This window comes from Cololabis saira, chromosome 24 (assembly GCF_033807715.1).
Source record: "Cololabis saira isolate AMF1-May2022 chromosome 24, fColSai1.1, whole genome shotgun sequence".
Taxonomy (NCBI): domain Eukaryota; kingdom Metazoa; phylum Chordata; class Actinopteri; order Beloniformes; family Belonidae; genus Cololabis; species Cololabis saira.
The window spans coordinates 26,591,180-26,612,522 of NC_084610.1; the positions used below are offsets into that span (position 1 = coordinate 26,591,180).

General features: G+C 40.2%; 1 protein-coding gene across 1 annotated transcript; it reads left to right on the forward strand.

The window, feature by feature from the left end:
• The first annotated feature begins 1,973 nt into the window (after positions 1 to 1,973).
• On the forward strand, positions 1,974 to 18,390 carry LOC133425145 (NACHT, LRR and PYD domains-containing protein 12-like). Its single transcript, XM_061715825.1, has 10 exons — positions 1,974 to 2,107; positions 7,150 to 7,511; positions 7,614 to 8,932; positions 9,966 to 10,142; positions 11,542 to 11,715; positions 13,422 to 13,595; positions 15,741 to 15,917; positions 17,601 to 17,774; positions 17,992 to 18,028; positions 18,343 to 18,390. The coding sequence occupies exons 1-10, from the start codon at positions 1,999 to 2,001 to the stop codon at positions 18,388 to 18,390; spliced, it is 2,751 nt and encodes a 916-aa protein (XP_061571809.1). The 5' UTR covers positions 1,974 to 1,998.
• The last annotated feature ends 2,953 nt before the right edge of the window (positions 18,391 to 21,343 follow it).

The following is a 21,343-nucleotide window of genomic DNA, read 5'->3' on the forward strand; positions in this document are numbered from 1 at the left end:
TGCTGCGGATACAGGGGTTATCAGGTCACACGATCTGAAGTCTATCGGAGAATGGTGTTCTTATGAGACGATGGGCCACACATTCGGGTGACTTGGACAATGTTGATCCACAACACTACCGAAAGACCAAAAGAGTACCGATCGCAGGCTTTGAGTCTTGCACGTTAGGAAAGGCTGGTCTGTAACCCATTTTCAGATTTCTGGATGTTTCTGAGTTTGTTCAAGTCCATCTGATTCTCTGTCAAGAATTCAGATTTTAAGACTTCATTTATGATCATTTCTTTCTATAAAGGAGGTAAAAAGGTGGTTGAAGTGCACTTTGGAGGATTTGGACTCCAGGGGGCTGAAGGAATTCCAGTGGTACCTGGTGAATGCAGATCAATCAAAGGATGGTTTCAAGCCGATCCCACTGTGTCGTCTGGAGCATGCGGACAGATTGGACACAGTAGATCTGATGATGCAGAGATTCTCCTCAAAGACCAGAGAGGTGGCCGAGACGATTTTAAAGAAGTTAAAGAGTGATAAAGGTATGTTGTAGAGAAGGAAAAACACAAAAAACATCTTACTATGAAGATTTTATCCTGTTTAAACAATAAGTGATGATAACTTGTTTCATTGACCTCCAGCAGAAAAATTTCCGGAACTTGTTTTCCAGGATGATCCAGTCTCTTCAGCTGGTGCAACAGGTAATTGGTCCCAGTCAGTCACATTGATTCATTTCACAATAACTCTGAAATGGGTCTGTTTCCCTCCCGTCAGGTTGCTCTTGATGGAGTCTCTGTAGAAGGTGCTCCTGATGGGGCTCTGGCTTTCCTCAGTTTAAGGAGGAAGTAGAGGCGCTCTTGAGCCTTCTTGGCCAGTTAAGCCAGGTTGGTGTCTCAGGAGAGGTGACGTGCACACCCAGGAACTTGGTTCTGCTCCATTGATATAAACAGGAGCATGCTGGGTGGGAGCTCTCCTGAAGTCCACAACAATCTCTTTTGTCCACATTCAGAGAGATTGTTGTGCATGCACTACATGGTGGCTAACCTCACTCCTGTAATTCGTCTTGTCCACATGGTGGCTAACCTCACTGCTGTAGTCCGCCTTGTCCACATGGTGGTTAACCTCACTCCTGTAGTCCGTCTGGTCCACATGGTGGCTAACCTCACTCCTGTAGTCCGTCTTGTACCCGTTGCCACCACAGTCATGTCATCTGCAAACTTGATGAGGAGGTTGGAGTTCTATCTCGCTGTGCACTCATGGACCAGCTGGGTGAAGACGAGGGGGCCCAAAGCACATCCTTGGTCTCCTGGTCAGGAAGTCCAGGAGCCAGTTGCCCAGCGAGGTGCAAGTGGGGGGAGCAGGGCAGTTGAGTCCCAGTTCGTAGTGTAATTTGTTGTCCAAGGAGTGCAAATGGTCCAAATGTAGGCTGGCTTGTGTGGCTTAGCTGCTAGCCTCATTGGTTCTGCCTACGCCAAGCAGAAACTCATGGCTGTATGTGAACCTTTGGACTTTGTAGACGCGATAAGGATGGACAGGAACACTGACGACACTTTGACAAACTAAGGAAAACACATATTCAGTGGGAACTGTCCACATTTGTTCTCAAACATTTTTCATGGTCAAATGGAGGAAATTAGCTTCACAGCCTCAGTATAAAAACAACCAAACTGTAACAATGCCTCGTCAGATTCATTGTCAAAAGGCAACTTAAAGGGAATCATGTTCATTTTACACATGTGGCTCTAAATACATGTTTGAATACGTCTCAATCCTTGATGACTCACATCCTTAAAAGGACAAGTATTAATAAAGTTTTTGTTTGTTTTTCTTCTCATAGAGGGAGATTTTGCCAGGATGATGAGTGACTTTGTTAAGAAAGTGTCTAAACAAACCCTGACGGAGCTCATGGAGGCCCTCGTAACTGACGGTGTCTTCGATGACCGGGACAAGAAGTCGATACTGGAGGAGAACCACACCAGAGCAAATAAGGCCAGCTGCTTTGTCGTCTTTCTGATGGAAAAGGGAAAGGAAGTCTGGAATAAGATGATCAATCTTCTTCAAACCATAAATCCTTCACTTTCCTTTGAGGTGGCTGTGTCACCCAGTCCATCTGCTGAAAAAGGTTAGTTTACGTCGTTCTGGAATTATGGTTTATACCATGCTGGTAAGAACCTAAAGCATATTTTTGATATAAAATATATATGATATATTTTTAAATATGTCACACATATTTATCTTTTTAATATATATATATATATATATATATATATATATATATATATATATATATATATATATATATATATATATACCGTATTTTCTGGACTATAAGCCGCACCTGTATATAAGCCGCATCCACTCTATTTAAAAAAAAAAAAACAATAAAAAAAGATATACAAGCCGCACCTGTATATAAGCCGCATCCATTTTATTTTTTAAAAAAAAGCAGATATTTCTGTTGTTAGATTAGATATTTACTACATGTACAGAAGGATTTTGAACTGTAAATGATGTACATGTTTGTACCTAAATAGATCTTTCCTAACAGTGTCTTTTAACGCGGCAGCAACTTTGCTGATTAAAACTGGACAGAACCAAGAGAAAATAACCGGTATTTATTTATCTATTTATCTGTTTGAAATCTGCTTCTACTTCTATCTGCTAAAGAAGAAGTAGCGTATTCTTCTTTGCATTTATTTTGTCTTAGTTTTTTTTATAATTCCGGTTAGCACTCCCCCTAGCGGTGGAAGAAAAATCCACAGAATAGCCGCACCTTTGTATAAGCCGCACGGTTCAAAACATATGAAAAAAGTAGCGGCTTATAGTCCAGAAAATACGGTATATATATATATATATATATATATATATATATATATATATATATATATATATATATATATATATATATATATATATATATATATATATAGCGACGGCGGTCCAAGGCAGCAATGCCTCCCGAGCGCAGGCAGCCACCCCCCAACCAGGCAGAGCTGGGTCCTCTGAGCGGGATCCCCAACCGCCCCACCCACTGCCACGAAGTAACCCCCCCATAGACCCCCAATGCCCCCTCCGGTCAGGGTCAGAGCCCCACCGCGACTATTCATCCAATTATTATTAGCGATCATGCACCAATTTCTTTCAATCTGGGGAAGAAGGGGAGCGTACCACCTTCCAGAAATTGGAGATTTAATACATCATTGCTTAAAGTCCCTGACTTTGTTCATTTTTTCAAAAAAAGAATGGGACATATATCTGCAAAACAATGATCAACCGGAAACATCAGCAAGTGTTCTGTGGGAAGTAGGAAAAGCAGTAATGCGAGGCAAAATCATTTCCTTTTCTTCAAATAAGAAGAAGAAAGAAAATTTAAAAACAAAGGAATTAGAATTTGAAATTAAAGCGTTAGAGGAGGCCTTTCGGACCTCTGCAGATGAACATATCCTTAATAGAATAAGGAAAACTAAGATAGAATTAAATAAAATAATTGAAACAAAAACGCAGTTTCTAGTACAAAGGCTTCGCCTGGAGAACTTTGCACACGCTAACAGATCAGGGAAATGTTTAGCCAATCAATTAAAACTAAGCAAGGAAAAAACAACCATAATCCATCCATTAAGGACCAATCAGGGAAGATTACGCATGATACCTGTTTAATAAATTCAGTTTTTAGAGATTTTTACTGTAAATTATACTCATCACAAATTGAACCACCAGACCAGTTTCGATCAGTTTCTTGGAAAAATCAACCTGCCAAAGTTACATAAAGAGCAGGTTAAGAATTTAGATTCACCGCTCTCAATAGGAGAACTTCATGAAGCTCTCCAACATATGCCTAATAATAAAGTGGCTTTCCAACTGAATTCTATAAGGAATTCTGGAGCATATTAGCACCAACATTTCATAAAATAATCTTTAATGTTTAGGAGAATAAAAGTTTACCCTTAAATATTAATTCTGCTAATATTAGCCTCCTAATAAAACCAGATAAGGATCCTTTGCTCCCATTGAGCTACTGCCCAATATCTCTTATAAATGTAGATCTCAAAATAAAAAGCAAAGCTCTTTCCAAACATCTGAAAAGAATTACACCTTCTCTTATACATCCAGATCAAACAGGTTTCATTAAGGGGTAGACATTCTTCTTCTAACAATCATAGACTATTTAATATTATAGATCATTTGAATATCAATAAACAGTAATCTACAATTATATCTCTAGACGCAGAAAAAATGTTTGATCGGGTAAACTGAAAATTTCTATTGGCAACTTTATACAAAGTTGGATTTATTTTATTGACTGGATAAAGATATTATATAGCTTTCCCAAGGCACTTGTAAGGACAAACGATCAAATTTCAACAAGCTTTAACTTACAAAGAGGCACTAGGTTGTCCTCATTCTCCCTCACTATTTGCAATATTTATTGAGCCCTTAGCAGCTGCTTTTAGGCAAAACCAAAATATTAAAGGCATACAATGCAAAACATTAGATCACAAAATAAATCTTTATGCGGATGACGTACTACTCTTCCGCCAGAACTCACAAACTTCACTATCACAAACAATTACACTCATACATGGATTTTCATCTCTGTCTGATTATTCTATCAACTGGTCCTAGGCTGTCAGAGTTAATAAAATTAAATTATGTTCAGCTTTTAAAGAAAATAGAAGATTAACTTACCAGATGGAACTCTCTTCTCATTTCACTCATGGAATGAATTGTCACTATCAAAATTATGGTTTTACCAGAAATAAATTATTTTTTTTCAATGATACCATTCAAACCCCCTTCCTTTTGGTTTAAGTCACTGGATTCAGACATGTCAAAATTCCTGTGGAAGAATAAAACACCACATATTAGCTTAAAGAAATTACAAAAATCCAAAGAATGTGGAGGCTTAGACTTACCTAACTTTCAGTATTATTTCTTAGTCTTAGGCTGGATTCAGAACAAGTGTTTTGCAATGATCGGGAAATCTCAGATTTACCATTTATCAGTCAAAACATTAAACATCATAAATGCTTTAAAAACATTAATACTAGCTCAACTCTGACAGCCTAGTGGGAATTCCTTAAAATAGCCAAAATCTGACTCTTTCCATGTGACCGCACACCCATCTGGTACAACCCAGACATCCTGAAAAATGATAAAAAGATAGTGAACTTTACTCAATGGAGAGAGCAAATATATAATCATATACATTTTTTTACCTTTTAACACACGTTCAACGTTCAACGTTCAATATGGAATTCGCAGTAACACATTTTTAGAATACCAACAACTGAAGTCCATAATAAATAAAAAATATAAAAAATATAAACTCAACCAACTGGATCTGCAACTTCCCACTAAGATAAAAGAGTTACTTAATCTAAACACCCCAACGTCACTTTGGGCCGAATCCACAAAGAATAGATTGCGCCCACAAATAGCGCTGTGAATTGCGCCACTTTGGCGCCCGCAATTTGCCCTGCTTTAAGGTCCTATTCACAAAAGATTTTGCTCTAATGATATGCCGGCGCAAACACGCCCATAAAGTTTTGCAGCTGAGTGCAATTTTCCCTTGTCTGAGTAAGTGAGCGGAGCTGTTTCCAGTGTTCTCCGTATTTCAGCACAGATTGGTCCATAATGAAAACTGCAGAGAGCACAACAGCCTCAACTTTCACGTATTTGTAATTCTCTAGTATTTTGCATGTATGACATAAGCTAATGAAATGTCAAATGTTAAGAGGCTGTGCGCATTTATGCACAAGGCACAGCACCGGTAACTTCATTAACACCGGATCGGGATTAGATCAGGATCTGACGGTAATTCATGTTCTGTGTTTTGCTACACACACCTACAGGTCAGCTGTTAAACACACACATTCTAGATTTATATGTTTATATGGTGGAATTGTTTGTAATAAAGCAGCCCCTTACTGTATGGATGAATCCTGAGCTCCGTCCTGTTATTTTTATTTTTAAATCCGAGATAAGTCCACAACCCCACTTGATCTGACTGTCTACAGTCATGTCTGACTGTAGATTTCACCCTTAATATCATTCAGTATCACACAGGCTTGAATGATATTGAAGAGAGAGAGAAACAGAGACAGAGGGGGAGTGAGGAGTGAGTTTGCGCGCAGTTAATACACGCTTCGAAAAGACGGTATTTGCTCAACTATTTTTGCGTGTGGCAAATAGCGCTGGCCTTTGTGAATTAGACGGTTTTTGCAATGAGGCTTATTTGCATAGAAGGGGGCAATTTTTTGCGCCGAATGTATGAATATTACCTAATTTACATGCATGCAAATGGCACAGGCGCACCATGACACTATTTGCTTGGCAGCACAGTTTGGGGTGCAATTCGCCCTTTGCGGGTGCTTTGTGAATTAGACGCTCTCTTTTTGTCTCATCTGCACCGGTTTAGCGGCCGCAAAAGCCGCGCAATCCTTTTGTGGATTTGGCCCTTTGTTCCTCATTGGACTCAACCGGGAATGTGGGAATGTCCGTGCTCCAGCTCAGGTGTCATCATGGTTCAGTGTGTGTAGCATTCTGGACTTCATACCGGAGGTTAAGCAGGTCCAGGTTCCATCATCTTGTACGAGCGCTAAAATCGTACCGTGTGTAGGAGTCTTTTTAAAACGGTCCTCTAGCCACCTTTTCTGCTTCCTCGCGGCATCGTAAGGACGTGCGTAGTGACATCATATAATTAAATTAGCCTACGCAGCACAAGGATAGTATTGTTTTGGTGGATGAAAATCCAGAAATCAGCCAGCATTCCGTTTCCATAGAGACATGTAGAAAGCATGAAACTGGACAGAAGACTGAAAGTTTCCATCTTCCACTCAAGGTTAAAGACAGTTTCTTTTCCATTTTTCTGAACATAAATATAAACAAATCTGCCCATTCACCCAATAGTGTTATCTGCAGGCCCCTTAAAGCCACTTTGTCCAGATTCATGTGAGATTCATGTGATTCTGCTCATCTGACGACGTCCATCTCAGTGTCCCTGTTTCTGCAATTAGAATCGTTTCTCCTAAACCGGACCTCTCCTCCTCTCCTCTCCTCTTACGGGTCCTAAAACGGGTTGGTTTAGCTCCTGGAGGCCCCCATCACTGACTGCAGTAGGAGTTTGTATCTCTCTGACCTCCTCTTCATTCTTTATTTCAGCAGATGGTGGTCTGCAGGAGGCCCTAGATGAACATAAGACCAGTCTGAGGAGCAGATGTGAACATGTGACTGAAGGAACTGATGAAACAGGAAGTAGAACCCTCCTCAACAGGATCTACACGGAGCTCTTCATCACAGAGGGACTGAGTGATGATACCCAACATGAGGTGAGGCAGCTGGAGACAGCTTCCAGGATGAAGAGCCGCCATGACGCTCCAATCAGGTGCCAGGACATCTTTAAAGCCTTGTCTGACCAACGTGGAGCCATCAGAGTGGTTCTGACCAACGGCGTCGCTGGCGCTGGGAAAACCTTCTCGGTTCAGAAGTTCTCTCTGGACTGGGCCGAGGGCTCGGAGAACCAAGACGTCACCGTGGTGATTCTGCTCTCGTTCAGGGAGCTGCACCTGATCGGAGATGAGCAGCTCAGTCTTCTCAGGTTGATCCAGGTTTTCCATCCATCGTTACAGAAGCTCACAGCAGAGCAGCTGGCTGCCGGGAAACCGTTGTTCATCTTTGACGGCCTGGATGAAAGCAGACGTTCCCTGGACTTCAACAACGGTCCGGTGGTGTCTGACGTCACACAGAGCTCATCGGTCAACGTGCTGCTGACCAACCTCATCCAGGGGAACCTGCTTCCCTCAGCTCTCATCTGGATCACTTCCAGACCTGCAGCAGCCAATCAGATCCCTCACAAACACGTGGACAGGGTGACAGAAGTACGAGGCTTCACCGACGGCCAGAAGGAGGAATACTTCAGGAGGAGGTTCAGGGATGAAGAGCGGTCCAGCAGCATCGTCTCCCACATGAAGACATCCAGAACCCTCCACATCATGTGTCAACTCCCGGTCTTCTGCTGGATCACTGCTACAGTTCTGGACCACATGTTGACCACGGAGCAGAGAGGAGAGCTGCCCAAGACCCTGACTGACATGTTCTCCCACTTCCTGCTGGTCCAGACCAAGAGGAAGAGGAACAAGTACCAGGAGGGACGTGAGACGAGTCCACAGGAGCTGACGGAGGCTGACAGGGACCTTCTCCTGAAGCTGGGGAGGCTGGCGTTGGAACATCTGGAGAAAGGAAACATCATGTTCTACCAAGAAGACCTGGAGCAGTGTGGTCTGGATGTCCCAGAGGCCTCGGTGTACTCAGGAGTTTGTACCCAGATCTTCAGGAGAGAGCGTGAGGACTTCCAGAAACCCGTCTACTGCTTTGTTCATCTGAGCATCCAGGAGTTCCTGGCTGCAGTCTACGTGCTCCACTGTTGCTCCACCAGGAACACAGATGTGCTGGAGAACTTCCTGGGAGAAGACTACGGAGACTCATCTCTGGATGACTTCCTGAAGAGAGTCATGCAGAAATCCCTGAAGAGTAAAAATGGCCACCTGGACCTGTTTGTCCGCTTCCTTCATGGTCTTTCTGTGGAGTCCAACCAGAGACTGTTAGGAGGTCTGCTGAAGCAGATGGAGAACGATCCAGAAACCATCCAGAGAGTCATCAACAACCTGAAGAAGATGAACACTGATGGAATCTCTCCTGACAGAAGCATCAACATGTTCCAGTGTCTGGTGGAGATGAACGACCTCTCAGTTCATCAGCAGATCCAAGAGTTCCTGAAGTCAGAGAACAGATCAGAGCAGAGACTCTCTGAGATCCAGTGTTCAGGTCTGGCCTACATGCTGCAGATGTCAGAGGAGGTTCTGGATGAGTTGGACCTGAGCAAGTACAAGACAACACCAGAGGGTCGACGGAGACTGATTCCAGCTGTGAGGAACTGCAGAAAGGCTCGGTGAGTCCAGATGTATCAATAACACCATCAGTTAGTGTAAATTAGCAGTTTAGTTCTTTGAATCTTGTTTTGATCTTCAAATGAAAACTTTTGAAATCAGATGATTTTGTTTTATTCTGGTTCACCTCAAGTCCCATCAACCAGAGGTTCATGTTTCAAACACTTGATCTAGTTGATGTTTTGGCTGCTCAGAGATGAATCTGTGTAACGGAGAAAGATGAAACATCAGAACCACTGGGGGGTTTGTGGACACATGTGTACTTGGTAAGAGACCTTAATTCTAGTAATTCTGGTTCTGTGATCTCCTGCAACCTCCTGTAACTCCGGTGGGGGGTTACTTTGCATAGACTTTAAGAGGAGAGCAGTTGGACTTGATTTTGGTTCCTGAAGACTTTTCACCCTCATCCAAGAGGCGTCGACACAGATATGAAGGCTTGAAATCTCATGATCCTCCATAAACTGCTGGTCGTACCAGACCACGACTCTAGATGGAAAAGCTCCGAGTGCTGAACTTCACGAGTGCAGCTTCATTGATTATGAATGAAAGTTTGTCTGAGAGAGAAGGTGAAAGGTGTTTGTGTTGTTGCTGTTGAGGAGAGCAGCATGAAGACGTTTACAGCTTCATACGAGAACTTCTTTTTCAAACTCTGATCAATGCTGAAGTCTCTGTGAGACCAAAGTCTCCTTTAAGAGACCTGAACACAAAATACAAGAAAAAACAATCCAGGAGTCAGAAAAATACTTAATATCGCTTAAAAGCTTGAGGAACTTTTGTCTGGATACTTGATAAAAGTTCAACTCCACACTTGTTCACTTTCATTCCAGATGTTCAGAGTGAAAAATGTCCAAGAATAAATGAGTTCATGTCCTAAATCAGATGTTTTCAGATGACTCTGACAGACGTAGGCGTTAACGAAGCCGGTTCTCTCCTTCATCTGCAGATCCAGACAAACTCTGCAGATGTTAACAGATGTTCAGTCTGGCTTTAACTCAGACTTTATTACAACTGACATCATATTTTCTCTCATCACAGATTTGTTAATTGTGGACTCTCAGAGACTGACTGTGAAGTTGTTGCGTCCGCTCTGAAGTCCAACCCCTCCCATCTGACACAACTGGACCTGAGTGAGAACCCGGACCTGCAGGATTCAGGAGTGAAGGTTCTGTCTGGTGGACTGGAGAGTCCAAACTGTAGACTGGAGACTCTGAGGTCAGTTCATGGAGATGTTTCCACATTTATCCACTTATCATCCTCCAAACATGTGACAAAACTACTTTAATTCAAAATATTTTCATGAAATATTTATTATCTGATATGAAGAAATGTTTATTCTTTTAGAAAGGGTCTGTGTCCATAAAAGTCTGAAGATTTTTATATAAGAATATTTTAGATGTAAACAGTAGAAAAAAAAGTTTAACAACTTATCCCTTTCAGATAAAATCAAAACATTCCCTCCCACGTAGCTCTTACTCAAACACTGCACTGGCGACGTACACGACTCAAAGCGCTAACGCTAGTCTCTAAAGACGTTTCTGACGGTCGGGCTGTCCACACCGTTAAGTCTCTCACGGTACCAACGGTTCACACAAACACGTTGCAGGCCTGTTGGTTCTCGCAAAACATTAAGAACGCAGAAATAAACTTTCAAAACATTAACAACGCAGAATGAACTTTCAAAACATTAAGAACGCAGAATAAACTTTCAAAACATTAAGAACGCAGAATAAACTTTCCAAACATTGAGTGCGCTGAAATCTTCCGTCCCGGTCCTGGTTAGGATGTGGTGGTCGGGACGGCAGCTCCGCTGCGCTAAAGCACATCCCGGCTCGCTCTGGCTCTGGTCCTCTTCTCTGAGCTTCCCAGCTCCGTAGGCTCCGGTCCGGGACTGTTTGACTCTATTTGTCTTAACGACACCAAAGTACGGCCACTTGTATTCCTGCGTGATTAAACAGGAAAACATTCAGCACTGCAGCAGTGGAGGACTGCAGTTGTCCATCCCTGCCTGAGACCTGGACAGGTTGGACTGACGGCTACAGGTGGAGCGTCAGAGTCATCATCCTGACAGGAAGTGTGTCTTAGATCCACCCGTGTGGGTTTCATTCAGAAATGTCCTTTAATCAAGCAGCTCATTAGTTGTTCAACCAAAGACTTTTCAAGTGCAAGCGATACAGAACCATCTGATGTTTAGTTTCACTCAGACTTCAGAATTTGTGGAATTAGTCTGATAAATATACAGAATTCAATCATTCTTATCTTTCACTAATAGTACGACATTTATTGATGAACTCAGTTTTAACAGAATTATTAGGTGATTGCAAGTGAAGTCAAATTATAAATGACACATGACTAAAACTAAAGTATTTTAGTGTCTTATCCTTCTGCTCTCAGAAAACATAATTTTAATGAATCCTGCTCCGACTGTATCAGGTCCCTTTAGAGGTTAATTAAGTATACTTAATTTAATTAAACATGTCCAGAAGTGTTATTTCTTTCTTTTCTCCTGGAAGAGATGTTTGGTTGCATTTGAAGTGAAACTCTAAAAGTTGGAGTTGAAGTTTAAACTGCAGTCTGTGATTAAAAGTCACCAACATGTTTCTTCGTTATTCAGGTTGAGGAACTGCGGCCTGTCAGAGATCAGCTGTTCTTCTCTGGTCTCAGCTCTGAAGTCCAACCCCTCCCATCTGAAACTTCTGGACCTGACTCACAACAACCTGCAGGATTCAGGAGTGGAACATCTGTGTGGTTTCCTGGAGAGTCCAGACTGCAGACTGGAGACTCTGAGGTCAGACATGTTTTAGTTGTGTGTTCAGATGAATGTGATGTGAAAGTTGTGTTGACACTAACCTGCAGACATCAGGCTGATCTCCTGCTGATCCACACTGACCATCTGACTGCTCTGGTTTCTTCTTCTCTGCTTTAGTCCTCCAACAGTTTGTTTCTCCTTAAACTTCCTCTTCTGATTTATGACATAAAAACTAAACATCTGAATGTGTCAGACAGGAACATCTGAAGAACCAGAGATGTGTCTGAACCTGGAATAAAACATCTGAACAAACTAGAATTAACTGGGAAATAAGAAAAATACATTTGATCCAACATGTAAATAGGTAATAGTAGAAATGTGATATTTATAATTAGTATTCTATTCAGAAAAATGTCAATTATATCTTGATCTTCAGGTCTTTTAAGAAACCAACTGAATATAAAGTTTCCAGATTGATCCAGGATTACATATTGTATTCCAGATTTCATCTCCAGCTGCTTTTCTCTGCTGCTTTTTCAAATGTTTTCCACGGTTGGATTAGTTTCATGGCTGATCATCTAGGTGTAGTTTTTCTGGGACAGTTGGGAGGTTTGTTGCATGAAAGTAGAAAGAAGAAGTCCAGGATGTGTGAGAAAGGCTTGACATCTCCTCCTGAGTTGATCCTGGATGATTCCGCTGCAGGAAGACGATCCAGGATGAGGAGGTGCAGCTATGTGAAGCCAGGTTGAACTAATCCTGGTACGTGCATGTTGACGTCTGTCTTAAGCAGACCGTGAGGTCGGTCCCAGATGTCCTGGTTCACAAATGGAGGACGAGTGTTGCTGATGTTTCACCGAGTGAACAACAGCTTCTAATGGAAACGTACGAGGAGCTTAAACAGCTGATACGTTCAGAAATGTCCTCCAGACGCTGTTAATAAACTCAGAGAGTCTGACAGACAACAGTGGACAGACTGAATGTGTAGTCGTCCAACATATGAGCTGTAGAGCTCATTTACTGAATAACTTCTTACTGTGACTGAAATCAGTCAAACCAACGTTGGCTTCCTTTGACTACCGTTAAATTTCAGTTCAACAAATACAAGTTTACCAAATATAAAACTGAACAAGGAAAACATCTTTTTCTAGGTGTTTACTATCATGTCTTAATAAGTCTGTTAAGATCATTTCATCCAGGTGACAGCAAGACATAAGGTGCAACAATGTCTTTTTCTAATTCAGAAATGTCCTTTAATCAAGCAGCTCATTAGTTGTTCAACCAAAGACTTTTCAAGTGCAAGCGATACAGAACCAGCTGATGTTTAGTTTCACTCAGACTTCAGAATTTGTTGAATTAGTCTGATAAATATACAGAATTCAATCATTCTTATCTTTATCTAACAGTAAGACATTTATTGATGAATTCAGTTTTAACAGAATTATTAGGTGTTTGCAAGCGAAGTCAAATTATAAATGACATGTCACTAAAAATAAAGTATTTTAGTATCTTATCCTTCTGCTCTCAGAAAACGTAATTTTAATTAATCCTGCTCCGACTGTATCAGGTCCCTTTAGAGGTTAATTAAGTATACTTAATTTAATTAAACATGTCCAGAAGTGTTATTTCTTTATTTTCTCCTGGAAGAGATGTTTGGTTGCATTTGAAGTGAAACTCTAAAAGTCGGAGTTGAAGTTTAAACTGCAGTCTGTGATTAAAAGTCATCAACATGTTTCTTCGTTATTCAGGTTGTTGGGCTGCGGTCTGTCAGAGATCAGCTGTTCTTCTCTGGTCTCAGCTCTGAAGTCCAACCCCTCCCACCTGAAACATCTGGACCTGAGTGGGAACAACCTGCAGGATTCAGGAGTGAAACATCTGTGTGGTTTCCTGGAGAGTCCAAACTGTAGACTGGAGACTCTGCGGTCAGTCCACTGGAGATGTTTCCACATTTATCCACTTATCATCCTCCAAACATGTGACAAAACTACTTTAATTCAAAACATTTTCATGAAATATTTATTATCTGATATGAAGAAATTTTTATTCTTTTAGAAAGGGTCTGTGTCTATAGAAGTCTGAAGATTGTTATATAAGAATATTTTAGATGTAAACAGGAGAAAAACCAGATTAGATATAAACAGGAGAAAAACCAGTTTAGATGTAATCAGGAGAGAAACCAGTTTAGTATAAAAGTAAGAAAAACCTTAACAAGTTTATTAAACAGTATCCCCGTACATCAGGCCAAAGTACATGTTTGATAAGTACTTTGTACTTTCTTGTGTTTGTAATCTGCAGTTTCCTGAGTCTGAACTTGTTTTAAAACAGGTTTTGTCATGAGTTGATATTACAGAACCCAAATGCTGGAAACCCAAAAGTGACAGATGGCAGCAAAGTCCTTTATTTTAACAAAACATAAAAACCCAGAAAAAGGCCTCTAACAGAAAATAGAGAATCGTGAAGATGATTGGAAGTCGTGCAGACTGACAACTAGCCGGGACTGAAAGAGAGCAGGAATGAAGACAGACAGACCAACAGCCAGGAAGAGACACATGTCCTCTCAAGGACTGAGGAGACACAGGTGCAAACAATCGGATGGACGGGATCAAGGGAAGTCAAAGAAAGAACTAAACACACAAGGATGTACTTTCAAAATAAAACAGGAAACAGGTCACCAAAACCTGTTTTTTAATTAAACCCTCAAAATTTGCATGAATTTTTACCCTTTATTGTTTAATTGATATCCTCTTCGTCTTTTACAGAGACTACAACATTTTTTTTTTTTACTCTGTTCACAACTTATCCCTTTCAGATAAAATCAAAACATTCCCTCCCACGTGGCTCTTACTCAAACACTGCACTGGCGACGTACACGACTCAAACCACTAAAGCTAGTCTCTAAAGACGTTTCTGACGGTCGGGCTATCCACACCGTTAAGTCTCTCACGGTACCAACGGTTCACAAAAACACGTTGCAGGCCTGTTGGTTCTCGCAAAACATTAAGAACGCAGAATAAACTTTCAAAACATTAAGAACGCAGAATAAACTTTCAAAACATTAAGAACGCAGAATAAACTTTCCAAACATTGAGAACGCAGAATGAACTTTCCAAACATTAAGAACGCAGAATAAACTTTCAAAACATTAAGAACGCAGAATAAACTTTCCAAACATTGAGAACGCAGAATGAACTTTCAAAACATTGAGTGTGCTGAAATCTTCCGTCCCGGTCCTGGTTAGGATGTGGTGGTCGGGACGGCAGCTCCGCCGCGCTAAAGCACATCCCGGCTCGCTCTGGCTCTGGTCCTCTTCTCTGAGCTTCCCAGCTCCGTAGGCTCCGGTCCGGGACTGTTTGACTCTATTTGTCTTAACGACACCAAAGTACGGTCACTTGAATCCCTGCGTGATTAAACAGGGAAACATTCAGCACTGCAGCAGTGGAGGACTGCAGTTGTCCATCCCTGCCTGAGACCTGGACAGGTTGGACTGACGGCTACAGGTGGAGCGTCAGAGTCATGATCCTGACAGGAAGTGTCTTAGATCCACCCGTGTGGGTTTCATTCAGAAATGTCCTTTAATCAAGCAGCTCATTAGTTGTTCAACCAAAGACTTTTCAAGTGCAAGCGATACAGAACCACCTGATGTTTAGTTTCACTCAGACTTCAGAATTTGTTGAATTAGTCTGATAAATATACAGAATTCAATCATTCTTATCTTTATCTAACAGTAAGACATTTATTGATGAACTCGGTTTTAACAGAATTATTAGGTGTTTGCAAGTGAAGTCAAATTATAAAGGACACGTCACTAAAAATAAAGTATTTTAGTGTCTTATCCTTCTGCTCTCAGAAAACATAATTTTAATGAATCCTGCTCCGACTGTATCAGGTCCCTTTAGAGGTTAATTAAGTAAACTTAATTTAATAAAACAAGTCCAGAAGTGTTATTTCTTTCTTTTCTCCTGGAAGAGATGTTTGGTAACATTTGAAGTGAAACTCTAAAAGTTGGAGTTGAAGTTTAAACTGCAGACTGTGATTAAAAGTCATCAACATGTTTCTTCGTTATTCAGGTTGATGTGCTGCGGTCTGTCAGAGATCAGCTGTTCTTCTCTGGTCTCAGCTCTGAAGTCCAACCCCTCCCATCTGAAACATCTGTACCTGAGTTACAACCAGAACCTGAAGGATTCAGGAGTGAAACATCTGTGTGGTTTCCTGGAGAGTCCAGACTGCAGACTGGAGACTCTGTGGTCAGACATGTTTTAGTTGTGTGTTCAGATGAATGTGATGTGAAAGTTGTGTTGACACTAACCTGCAGACATCAGGCTGATCTCCTGCTGATCCACACTGACCATCTGACTGCTCTGGTTTCTTCTTCTCTGCTTTAGTCCTCCAACAGTTTGTTTCTCCTTAAACTTCCTCTTCTGATTTATGACATAAAAACTAAACATCTGAATGTGTCAGACAGGAACAACTGAAGAACCAGAGATGTGTCTCAACTTGGAATAAAACATCTGAACACACAAGTATTAACTGGGAAATGAGAAAAATACATTTGGTCCAACATTTAAATAGGTAATACAATAAATGTGATATTTATAATTAGTATTCTATTCAGAAAAATGTCAATTATATCTTTATCTTAAGGTGTTTTAAGAAACCAACTGAATATAAAGTTCCCAGATTGATCCAGGATTACATATTGTATTCCAGATTTCATCTCCAGCTGCTTTTCTCTGCTGCTTTTTCAAATGTTTTCCACGGTTGGATTAGTTTCATGGTTGATCATCTTGGTGTAGTTTTTCTGGGACAGTTGGGAGGTTTGTTGCATGAAAGTAGAAAGAAGAAGTCCAGGATGTGTGAGAAAGGCTTGACATCTCCTCCTGAGTTGATCCTGGATGATTCCGCTGCAGGAAGACGATCCAGGATGAGGAGGTGCAGCTATGTGAAGCCAGGTTGAACTAATCCTGGTACGTGCACGTTGACGTCTGTCTTAAGCAGACCGTGAGGTCGGTCCCAGATGTCCTGGTTCACAAATGGAGGACGAGTGTTGCTGATGTTTCACCGAGTGAACAACAGCTTCTAATGGAAACGTACGAGGAGTTTAAACAGCTGATACGTTCAGAAATGTCCTCCAGACGCTGTTAATAAACTCAGAGAGTCTGACAGACAACAGTGGACAGACTGAATGTGTAGTCGTCCAACATATGAGCTGTAGAGCTCATTTACTGAATAACTTGTTACTGTGGCTGAAATCAGTCAAACCAACGTTGGCTTCCTTTGACTACCGTTAAATTTCAGTTCAACAAATACAAGTTTACCAAATATAAAACTGAACATGGAAAACATCTTTTTCTAGGTTTTTACCATCATGTCTTAATAAGTCTGTTAAGATCATTTCATCCAGGTGACAACAAGACATAAGGTGCAACAAATAATGTCTTTTTATGGTTTTCAGAGCGTAAAACTAAATATAAATACATGTATGTTGAAGTAAGAAAAGTGAAATAAAGCTGCCATCACGTTTCTAATTCTCATCTATTTGGAGCCTGTAATATGATAACAAGTTGTTCATCTGCCTGTTGAACACTTGAAACTAGTTTTACTACATGAAATATTAGACATAGGTTCATCATGTTTGTGTCTCTGACATTCAAAGAAATGCTTCATTTTCCTTCATACAAATGAATGAGTTGACATTTGACCCAGAATTCCTCCTGACATGTTTGTTTGTGTGGAAACTTGAATCTTTTGGTTTGTATGGATGGATCCACTGGTGGAGCTGCAGAGCTGCAGAGCTGAAGTCACTACGTCTTTATTGGAACAGCAGAATGATGTCATGAATATTGATGAAGCTCTTTTTCACTGGCTCTGTTGGACTGTTGGAACCTGCATCCTGGTGGTTCAGCTCACATCTTTTGTTCTTTATTCAGGTTGGAGGACTGCGGTCTGTCAGAGATCAGCTGTTCTTCTCTGGTCTCAGCTCTGAAGTCTAACCTCTCCCATCTGAAACATCTGGACCTGAGCAGGAACAAGCTTCAGGCTGCAGATGTGGAGCAGCTGTCTGGTCTGGTGCAGAGTCCAGACTACCAGCTGAAGGATCTCAGGTCAGTGGAGGTTGGAGTCGGTCCTGCTGCTTCCAGCAGTTTTCTACTAAATCCAGCTGATATCAAATCAAAGATCCAGTGTTTCCAGTGAAGCTGCAGCTTCTCAGCGGCTGATTTCCCCAGTAAAGCTGTGAGAGGAGGATGATGACAGGCTGCAGGATCAGAGGATCCAGATGTTGGTTGTGGACCGGTGTTGTGCTGGTGTTCATGTGTCCAGAAATAAAGGTGTATTCCAGCTGACAGCCTTCCAGGATGTACAGACTGCTCCACTGCAACTCTGAACTCTGAAGTCCTGGATGTGCTGATCCCTGACTGACAGCTGATGGATGGATCTCTGAAAACACTCCTTCATCTCCTCTCTTCTTTCTTCTTCTCTCTACAGCTGATGGAGGGATCTCTGCAAACACTCCTTCATCTCCTCTCTTCTTTCTTCTTCTCTCTACAGCTGATGGAGGGATCTCTGCAAACACTCCTTTATCTGCTATCTTCTTTCTTCTTCCTCTACAGCTGATGGAGGGATCTCTGCAAACACTCCTTTATCTGCTCTCTTCTTTCTTCTTCTCTACAGCTGGAACTGGTGAGAGTGAACAGGACGGTGTTTGTGCTGAGAGGATGAGACGTGTCCTGATCGTCCTCAGAGGTTGAAGCAGAACCAGTTTGTGAGGACAAACTCTGACTGGACCATGATGATGATGATGATGAAGATGATGAAGATGATGATGATTATGATGATTATGATGATGGTGATGATGATGATGATGATGATGATGATGATGATGATGATGAAGATGATGATGATTATGATGATTATGATGATGATGATGATGATGATGATGATTACGATGAAGATGAAGATGATGATGAAGATGTACATATTTTCTGAAGTTCTTCAAACTTCTCATATATTCATGTATTTCATGTTAAGTCAAAAAGTCTTTATTGTTATTATATTATTGTTAAAAAAAACTGTACATCAAAATGTAGCCTTTAATTTGAACTTGAGTTTCTTTCCACATTGTTCCTCAAGCACTTTGTCTAAAGTCTGGATGAGTTCTAGTGCGGAGGTTCCTCCTACTAATGTACTGTACTGATGGATAAATGTCTAGGCTGCCGCGGCGGAGCTGCTCAGCAAAGCAGCCGTCTCCTCCACCGAGTCACATGTTTCTGTTTCATTCCAAGTTTTCCTTTTGTTGTTGTTGTTGTTGTGTTTTCAGCTTGGTCAGGTTTTTAAAGTTTCTCTCCGCGTCACTGATGAAGAGAGAGACTGAAAGTATCTGTGGAAATAACAGAGTTTGTTCATGAAACATGATACACAAATGAACTTGACTTGGTCAATGAACGTTCCTCAGAGTTTGTTCCAGTAAATATTGTAAATGTTTTCTGGATATTACTATGATTGTTAACACTTCAAAGAAAGTGAAAATTCTTTAATAAAACTTGAATCTTTTCTCTTGTTCAGTTTACTGTGGTTAATAAGTGTTTGTCTGTGATTAGTATTAGTACCAGGAGCAGCACCGACCATCACAAGGCACTTTTTATTCTCTTTTTCACCATCAGCACAAATCGGACTTTTATTTAATAAGAGAGATCATTTCACACTCTCTCTCTTTTATTTAGTGTAATAATGACATAGATTACACTTTCTTTTTACCACAAACTGCACAAAACACTTGAATATGCGTCAGATATGAATAAAGAACCCAAAACATTTAAGCCAGCATATATGAACTGAATTGAATTAAAACACATCAATAAAAATGTTCAATTGTTTACTTGTTGATCGATAGTTTAAAGGGTTCTTGTTGATGGAGGAATTGGGGGGGGGTCTGTTAATTGGATTCTCAATGAGGATGATGGATGCGTACCAGACGGTGGAGGAGCCGTTTACTGAGTGTTCTGGGGGGGTTATGACCTTTGAATGATCTAATACAGGTGTGTTTTAATGTGTTTTTGATGACCCTGGGGGGAGGCCATGCACCCAGTGGGGTATGAGCATAGACATATATAAAGGCTAGATGACTCAAGGCGGAGTCTCCAGCGTCGTTCACCGGTGGCCATCTTACCACAGGTGAGCTCGCTCACTCATAACATTGTGTTTAATGGTGCATGTACTGCTTAAACAACCTTAACTTGCTCAATTCTCAACAGATTTTCAAACAGTTTGGTTTGTTATGAACGCCAGAGATGTAGTTATGACACTGCATACTTGTGAATAATTATAAACAATGAAAAACGTACCTTTTTATGAAAATAACAAGAAACAGATAGCTATGACATGGTATTTACATCAAATGAATATTTCTATAGTATTCTTAGTAATATTTATATTTACATTATAACATATATACATATATTATTACCTTATAACATGTGTATATATATATATATATATATATATATATATATATATATATATATATATATATATATATATATATATATATATATATATATATACACGTTATAATGTCATAATATAAATACATCATAATGTAATAATATAAAAACATTACTGCACTAAAATTACTTTTTTGCCCTCTAGTGGACATAGTAATTACTGCATTAAAATTACTTTTTTTTTTTTACGTTTAGTGGACACATAAATTACTGGATTTAGATGCATTTATTTGCCCTCTAGTAGATATAAAAGTTACTGCATTTAAATGCATTTGTTGTCCCTCTAGTGGACACATAAATTACTGCATTAAAATTACCATCTTGCCCTCTAGTGGACATTCAAGTTACTGCATGGAAATCACTTATTTGCCCTCTAGTGGACATATAAGTCACTGCATTAAAATTAGTTATATGCCCTCTAGTGGCGAGATAAATTACCTGATTTAAATGCATTTCTTTGCCCTCTAGTGGAAATATTAATTACTGCATTAAAATTACTTATTTGCCCTCTAGTGGACATATAAATTACGGCATTTAATTGCACATATTTGCCATCTAGGGGACACATAAATTACCTGATTTAAACTAATTTGTTTGCTCTGTAGTGGATATATAAATTACTACATTTAAATGCATTTATTTGCCCTCTAGAGGAAATATTAATTACTGCATTAAAACTAATTATTTGACCTACATTGGACATATAAATTACTGCATAAAAATTACTTATTTGCTCTCTAGTGGACACATAAATTACTGGATTTAAATGCATTTATTTGCCCTCTAGTGGACATAGAAGTTACTGCATTTACATGCATTTATTTGCCATCTAGTGGACATACAAGTTACTGCATTTAAATGCATTTATTTGCCTTCCAGTGCAACCATGAATTACTGCATTAAAATTACCGTTTTGCCCTCAAGTTGACATATAAGATACTGCACTAAAATTACTTTTTTGCCCTCTAGTGGACATAGTAATTACTGCATTAAAATTACTTTTTTTTTTTTACGTTTAGTGGACACATAAATTACTGGATTTAGATGCATTTATTTGCCCTCTAGTAGATATAAAAGTTACTGCATTTAAATGCATTTGTTTTCCCTCTAGTGGACACATAAATTACTGCATTAAAATTACCATCTTGCCCTCTAGTGGACATTCAAGTTAC